Below are 13,219 nucleotides of genomic sequence, written 5' to 3' on the forward strand. Positions count from 1 at the left end.
TCATTTATCAAAATTTCAACCAATTAATGTTACAATAAAAAGTAGAAAACTTTGCACCCTTAAAAACAAAAATAAATAAATCTTTCTAACACAGGTAGAAAATAACGAGTCAACGAAATACCCATTGTATCCTGAAAACACTCTGAACGTTCCACATCAGAAAGTTTCAAAGAAACAGCGTTAAAAGTCTCCTCGGCGAACAAGCGAAACTTTCTCATCGGGAGTAGACGTTTCTACCCCGAAAATTCCGCGAAGGTGTTTGCTTAGTTCCATCCTTCTTTTTGATCGCTTCCAGCTGAAGAAGCCGTGGCGCATCACCGTAAATTGCATCGGACAGCAACGTCAAAATACGGGAAGAGTGTCGTCTCTGAAACTTCAATCTTGAACAGCTGGGACCAAGGCAACGCGATCTTCTTACGCCCGTAAACTACTTTGGTCACTTTGCCGCCTCCGGTGATCTCCGACGATGCATTCCGGACGGTGGGGAAAAAAACGTTAATTGTTTTCCGTTCGGTGGACGATTTTGCTCCGCAATGTATGTGACCCACTTAAAACTATCCAATGCTCGCGTTAATTAACTCTGTACGTTTTCCCCGATACTCCTGAGTTTCGGTCACTTTTTCATCGTTTATCCTCGACACTTACCGCGCGGTGCTAATTAATATCGGTTCGTAACAATTTTCCCGAATTTACATGGAAACGAGCGTACAAGCAATTCTCCAGAAATCCATTTACCTATACTTCTGGGATTATTGTTAACCACGGAGTGTAATTTATTCACACTGCGAAGTGATAAATTACTCGTTAATTCATTATTGAGATAAAAACGAATTTTATCATCCATTGCTATTTAACAGTTTCGTTTGTTAGTTTTCTCAGTACGATCAAGTGCTTGTCACTTGGAAACAGCGAAATAATTCATCGGTTTCCTAAGCACACGCACGATAGCGATCGCTTTACCAATTAATGGACCAGAGAAACTTGTTCTCGGTACACGAAGCAAGTTACAGTGTTGAACGAAGATAAATACCTACTCGCATTATCGACGGATATTAGCGTGAAGTAGCTCTCTGGTATCTTCAAGCAGCTTTTTCCTCGTAAACATTGCCCGGTTAATACCGTGCAACTTCAATTACATGCAAGCGGCTTGTTTGTGTGGGAGAAGTAAACATCGAGCATGTTGAATCGTCGAAATGGAAAGAATATTCAAGTACCTCGCGATTATTCATTCCTTCGTGATTCCTTCTATTTACTTGGTGGATTTTCATTAACAAATACCCGAGTACCATTCAATTACATATTTGTACAGTTAAGTGCAGCTCCTTCGAAAATATGCCACATCTCTCTTCTGGAATAAGAAGTTTCTCTGCTCTGCACGACGTTGGACTTTCATTAATTGCCTCTCGTCATTAACCGTAAGAAATTCAAATAATAATGCAGAAGTGGTAGGAAATATTTTGTATTTCTTCTTTCGTATTCTTCTCTCGGTAGACTGTTCGAGATAGTAAATTGAGAAAATAATATTGAACGTTTAACGCTTTAGTTTAGAAAAGGCAAGCCTACGAAAAGAGACACCAGCTTTAATTTAACCCTTTAAAGTCACACTCGACAGGAAATTTTGCCTTCAGGTATCATAGAATGGTAAATTATAAACGGTAAGAAATCATTTTTATGCATTAATAGTGTAGGAACCTAGGGAAGAATATCGAGGGACCCAACGGGAATCGAAACCCGGGACCTTCGGGCTTAGCAAGCCGAGGCTTTACGCGCTACGCCAACTATTTTTCCGCCAACGTTTCCTATTTTTGGGTATGGAGGCCCCGATACTACAATATTACACCGAAATTTAATATTTTATAACTAATATTACGGAGAAATATTGAAATAAAGGCAAGCTATACAAAATGAGTGCGGACTAACTGGACTATTCGGACAGCAAAGGGTTGAAATTGACGCTGTGAATCTGAATGCGAAAGTTTATCGTGAAAAATAAAATATATCGCATTCCCTAAAATTTCACTCTATTGTCTGTTCACACAGACGTCACCCAATAAATTATCGAATTAATAAATTTCCCATCCCAGCAATCAACTCCAGCGATTGTTCCGTAATTTAATAGCGGAAGTGTACTCGGCTACCAAAGACCACCCGAAAATACAGGATCACCCTAAATCCAGGAACACAAAAGGAACGATCAGTCGGAGCCGTCGAAGGGGATCGAACATTAATCGTCGGCAGAAGAAAAGGCACGTGTCGTTCCATCGATCCAGCTATTCGTTTCAGCGACACGTCTCCACCGCGGTTCGCACGCGTGGATTAACATGAATTTAGAAATGGCGTAGGGCCGTGAATTGAAGCCGCGCTCTGTGTAAACGCGGCAGAATCCCCTCGACGGCGTTATCACGAATCGAGTTCACGGATTATACGGACGAGAACACCGTGGCGAGGATTAAAACCTTGCCAGACCACTCGTCGCTATGGAAATCATCGTAATGCCGGATGATATCGGTATCTCTTCTCCGGTCCGAGCTTTTCGACGGAACCATATTACAAGTGGACAATTGGAACAATTGTTTCGACTGTATATGTATATCTATACACCGTATTCGAACTGCGTATGCTTAGCTTGAAACGGCGTTCGAGAATGTTCGTTAATGAGTGCCCGTTTGTAACAGTCTACATCAGAGATGATGAATGAAGTTGAGGGAAAAGCGACCTGGCTCGTTTTAATTGAAATTCCTCTTTGTCGTCCGTCACGATGTAACTTCGTACCGCAGTGACATAAACTGGGAACGTTTGCGGGAGAGGTTTGGCCGGGCAAGAAATTTGATTGACAACGGTTAGATACTTCCGGCCGGAAGGTATCGTTCGGTAGGTAACGTGTAATTTAGCTTGTACCTGTCACGTGAATGTCTAAACGACGACTAATTTCACGATGTTACTCGATGTACACAGCACCACGTCACGATTAATCTGTGAAACAATGTTTCTAGAGTAGACAGCGGTGTAGGACTGTGAGTTTCAAATTTATTCGAGCCGAATCGATAATTAATCGGACCAAGGAAGACGGTGAATAAATTTCAACGTAGAAATAATTTCTTCGTCTATCGCAGGAATTATTCCGCGAACGATTAAACGGCTTGATTAAGTTTCCGTAGGAAATCTAAAGAAGGAAACACGAGTATGTGAATTGTGCGGAAATTATAGAGGAAAAATCGCGACAGCGTCGTTACCAGTGAAAATGAAGTACGCCATTAAGTCGGCGATATCGAGTTATACACACCGTCCTTTGTGTTATTAATATCATTAACGTAAGATATATCTGTTATTGAATTAAAACGCCCTTTCAGCTGTGCCGACCCTTTTATCGAGACATTTTATTCGTTTTAAGGTGCCGCAACGTGCACGCGAATCGATGAAAATAAAAGCAACGTGTGTATATGTATATATAGAGAGATATCGCGAAAGAGTTTCGGTGACCCAATTTCGAAGCGTCGCGTCGGCGAAAAAGGTAACTAGAAACATCGGCCGTATAATATATCCAAGGAATTGCGAGTCCTCGAGGATGCACTGGCCTTAGACATTAATACGGCACGATGAAACGAGGCGTTCGAGCGATCCACGCTTACAGGAAATTTAATGGCCGCTTGAATAACGCGGTTTCTTTTGAAGTGGCCGCCCCTACCGCCCGGGAATTTTACGAAAAATGCCTGTGCAACTCTTGCGCGGGTAAAATGTTTCCGAGTGTGAAATCTTAAAAATTCGATTTAAAACGAAGAATTTATATTCAAGAGATCCACGGATATCAGCTACGTGCTCTCGAGACCTGGTCGATTTAGAACTTCCAAGCATTGTATTATCCTTACCCTCTTGGATCATCCCCCTTTACCCCATTCAGCTACATTCTTATTGAAACTGAATTTTCCCTGGAATTTTTATCATTATTTTATTTCGCATTTCTTCCGGTCGAAAGTCGACTCTCAGAAATTATTTTCTCTTCTCTCTCTTCTAGCGACGTATTAATTTCTTTGTAATTCAAAAAGACAGATTAGTATGCAAATGTATTTAGCGTGAAGAAAATGTGTCGGAAGTAAAAGAGTACGCTACGGAATGGAGATCAAAGAAGAGAATTTTCCTGCCTCTCGAAACTATTAAATTCCAATCATATTTGGGGCGAGCTTTTTACGCACAACGATGGAAATTGAAACCTAACGGTGGAAAAAGGACAGTAGGAGAATTCAAGGTCTAGAGTTGAATTTCGAATTGTATCCGTTCTGTATTTACAGCAAAGCTCGTAATGAGACAGCTCGCGTATTTTCCTCCACTCAATTTTACTTCTGAATCCGCCGGTGGTTGCAGTGATGCATGTGACATCTGACGCATCTGCCGGGAATACGACGGGGAACGAAGCTGCGCGCTTTTATATTAGAACAATTCGAACATGGAGCGTGGGCTTTTTATAAATAGATCGAGCTTCGAGTGTATTGAAAATCATCCGCTCGTGAACGTGAACTTGCCCTAAATAATACGTATTCGTGAAATCGAATCAGCTTAATGAAAAACAGCCTGCAAACGTCATTAACCCTTTCGTGTCCAGTGTGACGCGCATATCCCACGTGAGTACTCGAACAAAAATTCAGCTCAATTTAGGATTCGTTGGAGAAAGGAAGATTAGTCGATAAATGACAAATTTTTGATTTATGATTTTCGACTGGTGGATAAATGACAAATTTGAGAAAAAAATAACGGAGTCACCAAAGGGTTAAACTCGAATGTCATATTTAAATTGTATTAACATTCTTTGCGTGAAAAAATTGCAAAATTGTCCGATAAATTGTAGTATAACCGACGAGAAGTTAATTTCCTGTAAAAAATGTAGAATAAATTTGTTTGTTCGCTTGCCTAGAGTGTACGGTTAGTTAAACCTACAAATATCTCTTTGGAGAAAATTCTCTTACAAATAGAGTAATCTTCTTGGCATTTTCCAAACGCCACGAACAAGTGTACTCTTTTGCATTCGTATAAAAGGATCCCCAGGAAAACATTACTTCCTCCCCTGCCTTTATCCCTCTCGAAACACTTTCCATCGCGATCGACCAAGGAGTCCATTTTCAGGACGAACGGCATCGATTTAACGTGGTCCAGGTCGCTGAAAACCCCAAGACTCGACCCGTTCCACCATTAACCTTATCTCCTTCTCGAATCTGTTTCCCCGTATCTTTATTTTTCCCTCCGCTACGCACACAGGGGGGAGACGTACTAAAAAGACTAAGAGAGAGCAGTGGCGAAATCGATTTTCCTCTTACGAGACGGTAACGATCGATGAGAGTCGACCGATTGCCTCGAAGCAACTACGGAAAAGCTGGGAGCTCTGCTGCTGGAAAATCATCCTGATCGCTAAACTGTTTCTCTTTCATTGCTCAGTCCTTGAGGTGCGTATCTTCTGTTTTTAAGCCAAGTCGTGAATGGTACGAATCTTACTGGAATAAAATTCGATCTTCGTCCTAAACACGCGTAAATATTCAACGAGACGTTTAATATTTGCTGTTTTCGATGTTTCGTACGTTTATCGAGCACTTTACGTATTGAAAATCGTCGAAATTAATGTACAGGATGATTCGAAATTAAGGTCAGTAAAATAATCGATAGAGTTGCTCGAGGGATTTTAATTCTCGACGAAATGGAGCAACGAATTTAAACCTTGCGCATCGGTTTGCTCAAGGATTTGTAAAAATTAGGTTACCGAAGATGTACCTTGCCTTTTGTACCGCGGTTTGTATTAAAGTTACGCGTTTCACGTCTTTTCACGAGCGACAGAATATTAACAGAGCAAATTTAACAAACCTGGAAGAATTGACAGAAATTTCAATTTCCTCCAACACAGAAGAATAAACAGGCTCGGTATCATACGCGAAAGCTCGAATTGGCAAAGATCGGGAAATATGTAGGAACGGTTTCTAATATTTGAGAACGTAAATTCGCGGATTCGAATCGACAGATGGGCGGGATTGTTTCAGTGTTTTTATTTGAAAAACGTTTAAATATCACGAGCTTTCGTTTGGCCACGGTGCACGAGCCTCGAGTAAATACACGCGAATAGTAGCAATGATAACCGCAGCTCGGGCAATTTCCAACCTTCTCCACCCTTTCTCTTCTGATCTTTCAATTACAGCGATTCCATCGCTAAACCTAGCCACGAGCGAGCCGTTCGAGCAGTTCCACCATATTTTCTTCCTTTCTTTTCTTTCTCTTTTTTTCCACTGCCAAACGAGTCTATTTTCTTCTGGATGTTTCACGAGACAAGCTTGCCGGGAGACCGGAATTTTTAATTACGCTATGCACAGAAGTAATCTCCTGCGAGCCACGAATTTCCTCCTCTTCCGCCCTCTAATTATCCGTCCTCCACGCGAAATAACGCGATTCTCCCGGCTGGTATTCGATGACGAGGGTGAAATTGTACGTCGACGAAAGAAAACGGAATACCCGGAGCGGTGTGTTTCCCTCTGTAATTGTTCTCGGTAGATTGCCGTGCAAAATGGCTCGTTTTTTGTCGAACAAGGATAAGTGGAAAATGTTTCATTGAACGGGCAAGTGTAAGCAGAAATTGCTTCGAGATATTCTTAAATGTTAATTTCGTGTAATTATTTTTGTATTCTGATTTATTAACGTGTGACTTACGAGGAGAGAGCAGATTTTAAGAAGTATCAAGAAGTAAATATTTTTCATTACATTGTATTCTCTTCTCTTTTACATTCTCTGGTGTCTCTTGTATTAAACTAATAAACTTCACTTGAATTATGCACTTTATTACCGTCTATTACTCCTTTAATACATGACGTCACACTATCATCAATGTTCTCGCAGTAACAACACTAAAAGTTTCAAGGGTAACCCTAAGCCCTCCATAAACCCAAGTTTATGGTTCCACTAACTTAACCATATAGCTTTCACGAGCCCAGAATCACGCCTATTGGACCGAATCTCCTCGGATCGTTCGAAATAATTACAAAAAAGGTTCCATGAAACGAAAACTGAATCAGATTTGAAATACATGAATACTCTGCCCAGAAATATTGAAATTTTTTTCAAATTTAATACTTGGAGATAATAATCTCTTCTGCATTGTATCTTAGACAAATTAGTTTGTTTGCAAATAATTTAAACGAAAATATTGATTTTTCTCACGAATCTTTCCCTTCGTTTCGAATTTTTATTTCGTCCGCTTTACACAATATTATAAGTTTTATTGTAGTTGACTGTAATTTAGTGCTTGTCTCCTTCGACTGTAACATAATCTCTTAGATAACAAAAGATTTACGCTCGTGATATTAAATCATCCTCCACCTTAAGCTTCATTTCAAACCTCCGAAAAGAATCATTTCGAACAACTTCCAGGAACACCCAGTATATCATAGGCAACGTAGATTATCATCGAACAGAGAATCCTTCTTCAGCAATTCTTCCTCTAACACATAACGAGGATTCAGCGAATCTTGGCCGAGCGGAATCGAAAGAAAAGTGCACTCGTCAGCTAGGAGAAATTGCCTAAATGGCGCGTCGCTCGTCTTCCAGATATTCCTCGATGAGAACTTCTTTCACACGCGACATGAAACACGTCGTAAGATTTTCACGCGAGAACTCGTTGAGACAGCTCGCGTGGAAAATCGATCGGCGCTTAATCCCCGCGCCTTGAATTTCCTTCCAGACTCACGCACGCCGGCCGCATTCTTCCGCTAAAGGAATTTCAATTTTCTGAAACCGTTCCCCGTTGCCAACTGGTTACTATCTCTCGAGCGTTGCTTCCGAACTCGATCATATTCACGGTTCCAACGATTTTCCAGTTCTCTCGCGCGCTGTGCAACCACCGAAGCGGACTCATTATCCGCCTCGGCGACCTTACCAGGCGAATTCCTTCTAATCATTGTGCCGGAGTGTCGCTTCGACGTATTATCCACTCTCTTGTCATCGCTACTTTGATTACATTCCAGAGACTTGTCCAATTACGACCGTTTATGGTGTGTTACATGAACGTTCGCGCGAAATTGGAGTAATCGTTAGTTGTCAAGGTTGGAAATTGAAGTCCGTGGCTGCCACGTTTGATATCATTTTTTCATTCTATTTGGAAGCTTTGGATCAGAAGCTAGAAGATTTTAGTTAGTTGATGGAGGAATTTTTTGAAGATTGGCTAACGTTGATTTTGAAAAGGGAAATTAAAGGGAATTAGAGGAAAATATTTGAGGTTAGAACTGGAGGAATTTATTTTAGGTGGGAGCTAGGGGAAATTAGTTTAGGTTAATGGAATGCATCGGTGAAGAACATTTTTCCAAATCTCAAATCTGTTTTAACTAACAATTATGCGAATCATTTTAGGGTAACATTATTAAAAGGACGGTTAGCAGCAATCAAATGAAATGTTCAATCTTAAACGTTCAAATTAATTTCGAAATATAATTAATCCTTCAAAAAATTGCAAGTTTAAAAAGGAATAAAGTGTAACACCTTATATTGCAAACCGTTACTTTTGGCACGTGACAATGCAAATAAACGGAAAGGAACAAACGACAATTCTTTCACACCCTAATCTCAAACATTCTCCTCTGCCGCCTCAAATCTTCGAAACTCAGTCGCTGGCTATAAACATTCCCACGAAATTCCCGTTCCTACAATACGTAACTAAACTTTGCAAACGCCTCGCTCTCCTCTTCGAGTCCGCTTAACTTCGCACCGTCGCGCGGCACAAGCATCGAAATCTACCCTTCGAGTGTCAAACAGCAACCTCTAATTCGTTTCTTGGTTGCACGTAAACCGCGTTAGTCGAGCCGTACCTATAAACAGTCGGAGTATCTCGCCGGAGCGTTAATCGAGAAGGTTGGGAAACATCGTGAACGGAATAACGGCGGGTTGGGAACGGCGTCGAGAACGATGAAATAAAAAAGACTAACGGATAATGGCAGGAGTGGCGCGGCACGGTTCATAGCCGAAATTCAATTTCACTCGCGAAATTTCACGTCGCGAACTATGAAGTTGCGCCTTCCGGATTATATTCGCGGCCCGTGTCTCGCGATTCCATTTGCGCGTCCCGGTTTCGCCGCCGACAGAGCGGAAAACTCTGATTAGCGCTAACTGCGGAACACGTTTAGATGGACGAGCAACACGAGTATACTGAAATTTCAGGATGTCTCGCTTCGGCGAGTGTTAATTGGTGTTGCCTTCGGGATGAACGATTGTATTGCGGTTGTAACAACTGATTAGCGAATGCACGAGTGAAATTCTTAGTGAAATTCGCGGGAATTGGCGAAATTTTGGGGATACGTAATTTATGGATTAACAGGAAATTCGAAAATTAACGGGATTAATATCGAATTGAAATTAGAGAGGCAGTTTAAAATATTGAATTATAGAAAGATATCTATTTGGGTTGGAATGGGTTCAATTCTTGACACTTCAATTTTCTTTTGCGCATATTGAGCATTGAGTCGAATAACTTTTTCTGTCGGAAACTGTCTTTATGGATTAACGCTACATTAACAAGGACTTAAAATTAAAAAGACACGTTGCAATATTAAATTATAGAAAAATATCGTTATGGGTTGAATTCTTGACACTTTCATTTTCTTTTGCACACATCGAGCATTGAGTCGAATAACTTTTTCTCTTTTAACGAAACTTCCATTTGCGAACACTGTCTGAAGTATTTAATAATAATAAAAATCGTCAATTTTGACGTTGTTATATTTCCTAAAACATTCAATTGAAAATTTTCCAGAGACTTCGACTTCGAAAAACTCATGCTTGTTGCACATTTCGCGAACCGGTAGGCCAATTTAGATCATTGGTAGGAAGTTCGCGTGGCTAGTTCGGATCTGATGGAACTCGGTGCATAATTAAAGCGCGACTTCATGAAAGGAATCCCCCGAGCGTGTGGCTGAGAAAAACCGTCGAGTTCGCGTGTAACGGCTAACGGTCCTAAACACGTTGCGAACGAGCCCAACGGGAAGCATTTTCCGTACGAACAAGTTAGCCTTTTGGGAAAGCAGATAAACTGCTGTTTATTCCCTCGAAAGGGAGCTTTATAGTTTACTATAATCCTAATAATCCTTGCATCCTGCGATATACTAGCGCCATTAATTCCGTCTCATGAATGTATCATTTAAGAAGCATTAAACGCTTCGACGAAGACATTATTGTCGATTAAAGGGATGAAATTGTCGTCTTCCCACTAACCTCCATTTTATCTCACAGCTATCAAATATTTATCGGCATTGCGATCGCCCGTATTCCAGCACAAACAGATGTAATCTTTTCCCGTCAGTTATGTAGCAAGAAGTAATACACTTCTTCTCTAAAATTAAGATCCTACCGATCACTTATTCTCTCAATTTTCTAATATTCTTTCTCCGCCTCGAAATATAATTTCACAACAATGAAACACGACAACCTAAAAATTTCCAAGTGAACCATATTCAACCTAAATCACCCCATTTCCACCTTCTTCAAAATCCCTCTTCCAGGTCGATGTAATCAAGAGAAAAATAAAATCTCCCGCTTCTTCCTACGTTTCTCTCTCCAATTACACGAAGAACGAGGAAGAGAGAGGCCGACTTCTGCTCGGGTTCGAGCAAGTAGTTCGTAAAAACTTTCTGACCGAAGTGGTCACGGTTAAAGGGAGGAGAAAACAGACAGCGAGTGTAGGAGATGGAACGTCAGTTTCTTTCTCAAGATTGTTTAGCGCTACTGACTAGCGAGATACGGTAGAGTTCCATCGACCGGCAAACATTCCGACGACGAGAGCCCAGGAAAATTTGTTCGACTTACTCGACCATGTCGGAATCCTTGGCCACACGGCAGTGAACGCCACGATCCACCAGGCATTTTCCGCTCACAGGATCCGGGGGCGCGAGATTGATGTAGGGTGGCTCCTCCAGGAAGGTTATTTTCAAATAAAATTTCTCCGGCACCCCTTGAGGAGGCGTATGGGTATTTCCTGGCCAGACGATGTCCTTGATGTCCAAACCCTCCTTCTCCCACGATTTCCAGACGCCGATCTGTTGGCACAAATGAGAGGAAAAATTGATAAATCGACGGTCGGTTTGTTCCTTTCGATAAGCGACCCGTAATACGGGTTTATCGTGGCCTTCAATATTCTCCAGTTAATATCGCGCCCATTTTTTCTCCGTTCTTGCCTGTCAAGCACACATTTTCGGCGTCTAATTAACCATTTATTGCAAGTGAATTTATTTATTTCCTTTTTTTAGACAGGTGGAAACGGTGTAATTCTTTTACTCGGGAAAATTTGCAGCAATTGAACGAGGAATGAATGAAATTAAAGGTAATATGGAATGGAATGTACTTGTGTAGGTGGTTATCGGAATTCAGACGTAAATTATCTAGGGAACAGTTGTTCTTTTATCATTGAATTTTTTTCACATTAATTTCAAGCTGCTAATGTTTTCTCTTCGTTCTTGTGCTAATTGAAACTTTTTACCAGCAGTGCATACACTTGAACATTTCCAGGAAGCTTAATTTGATATTTCTTGTTTGACGAAAGAGGAGAATGAAAAGCTTGGATTAGATTTTTCTTTTTCTTTTAGAAAAAACTTTCGCCACTTTATCAGCGGCTTCGTGATTACCCCTTGGAGAGAGAAAAAGGAATGTGGAACATTTTCTTTCGGATTTACTTCTGATAAATGCGGAAGAAAAGGCGGTTTAAAGAACGGTGAATAATACAGCTGTTTATTGCCGTAATGCAACTAATTACAGGAAAAAGAGAAAAGGTGGGAATTAGTTGGTCGCAGGTTATTTCCCGTCAGTGGAGCGATTTTCTTCTCTGTTTTTAGTTTTTCTGCCGTAAGAAATGAGCACAGGAGAGTTATGGAAACTGGATTTAAAGCGCGGTCACAGAGCGACGTGATGTTCGCTGCAACCCGTCGGTGCGAAAATCGTTTTTAATTTGCTCCTTTTTTTTCAACTGCACAGAAACCAGATATCGCGACGGTGAATTTCTCTGTAGTTTCGACCGCATCGAGAAACACGGACGAACTAAATAAAAAGCGAAGCCTGTGTTATAGGTATTAAAAAGAAAATCTGTACGCTATCGATTTTCTGTTTCTTCTTTTTTTTTTTGGTACGAATTTCGCCTCCAAAATAGTGTATTTTGCAGTATCGTCTAATATTCTAGAAAATTTTTACTTATTCTCAGGTGAATCGTTTTTACAATTTTTCAGTACATCAAGTTTATTCGAATCGTGTAATTACAATTTCTGTGAATTATTCTTAAATTGAGTAATTATGTTTACGTAAGAGGCAACGAATTGGACATGTTTTCCCCTGAAATCCTGCAAACGATGAAAGCTGTATAACGCGTAAGTTCCGCCATTATCGTATTTCGTCGCGCGAAAATAAGGATCACGCGGAGAATTAATGACGTTCTAAGGGTTCGAAATCCTCCTCTGATTTAATTACGAAGTTTCACTTCAAGTTGCCCCATTTTCCTGGCTACGCGTTCTCCATTTTGTTTTCCAACGATAAAACACGATCAATCTTAGAAAGCTGATTTAACGCGATTTACGAAAATTTATCGGTAATCCTTGTAATACACATCCTCCTCATTGTAGGAATTACGGGAATTTTTGACAGGCTTCGATCGGCTCGTTAAAACAGAGAAGGAAAGTATCATACGAACAAATATTTGTCACAGTTATTTGTGTGTCCTCTTGACACGGGTCAATCGATACTATTTTATTTAATCCGAACGAAAATATTTTCCCATTGGTCGTTCAGACGCGAAACAAGCACAGTAACAGCACGCAAAGTCAATTTATCTCGTAATTTTCTCACAGAAATACGTTTCAATCACAGAAACCTAAAAAACTTTTCGAGAGCGCAAAAATCAATTCTCTCCGTTCGAAAGTTACGCAAGAAAGACTCATGGACCGAATGAATTCTTTAAATCGTTGGCAAAAATTCATCAGTAACATCCACCGCGATTAATTAAACAGCAAAGCGTACGAATGCCTCCGCTCACAGTTACGATACTCATCGATCAGTTGTAAAAGTCAGTAGGAAACCGATAAAGCACCGTGAACTCGTCGATGCGAATTAAAAGCGGACAAACTATTGGCTGTATCGTTGCCTCGTTGATCCCCTTCTCTCTCGACCGAGCCGAATTTATTTAACGAAGAACCGAATCGTTTCGCTGGCCGTCGAATCCTTCTTTAAA

At 40.7% G+C, this 13,219-nt stretch overlaps 1 protein-coding gene across 1 annotated transcript in view; it reads right to left on the reverse strand.

Moving 5' to 3' along the window:
• Positions 1-13,219, reverse strand: part of LOC108570452 (glutamate receptor ionotropic, NMDA 2B-like) — a 151,778-nt gene that overhangs the window by 27,577 nt on the left and 110,982 nt on the right. The window contains 1 exon segment of the mRNA XM_017932314.1: positions 10,816-11,045. Coding sequence (XP_017787803.1) covers positions 10,816-11,045 — 230 coding nt within the window.

The sequence above is a fragment of the Habropoda laboriosa genome, unplaced genomic scaffold (genome assembly GCF_001263275.1).
Source record: "Habropoda laboriosa isolate 0110345459 unplaced genomic scaffold, ASM126327v1 scaffold84, whole genome shotgun sequence".
NCBI lineage: Eukaryota > Metazoa > Arthropoda > Insecta > Hymenoptera > Apidae > Habropoda > Habropoda laboriosa.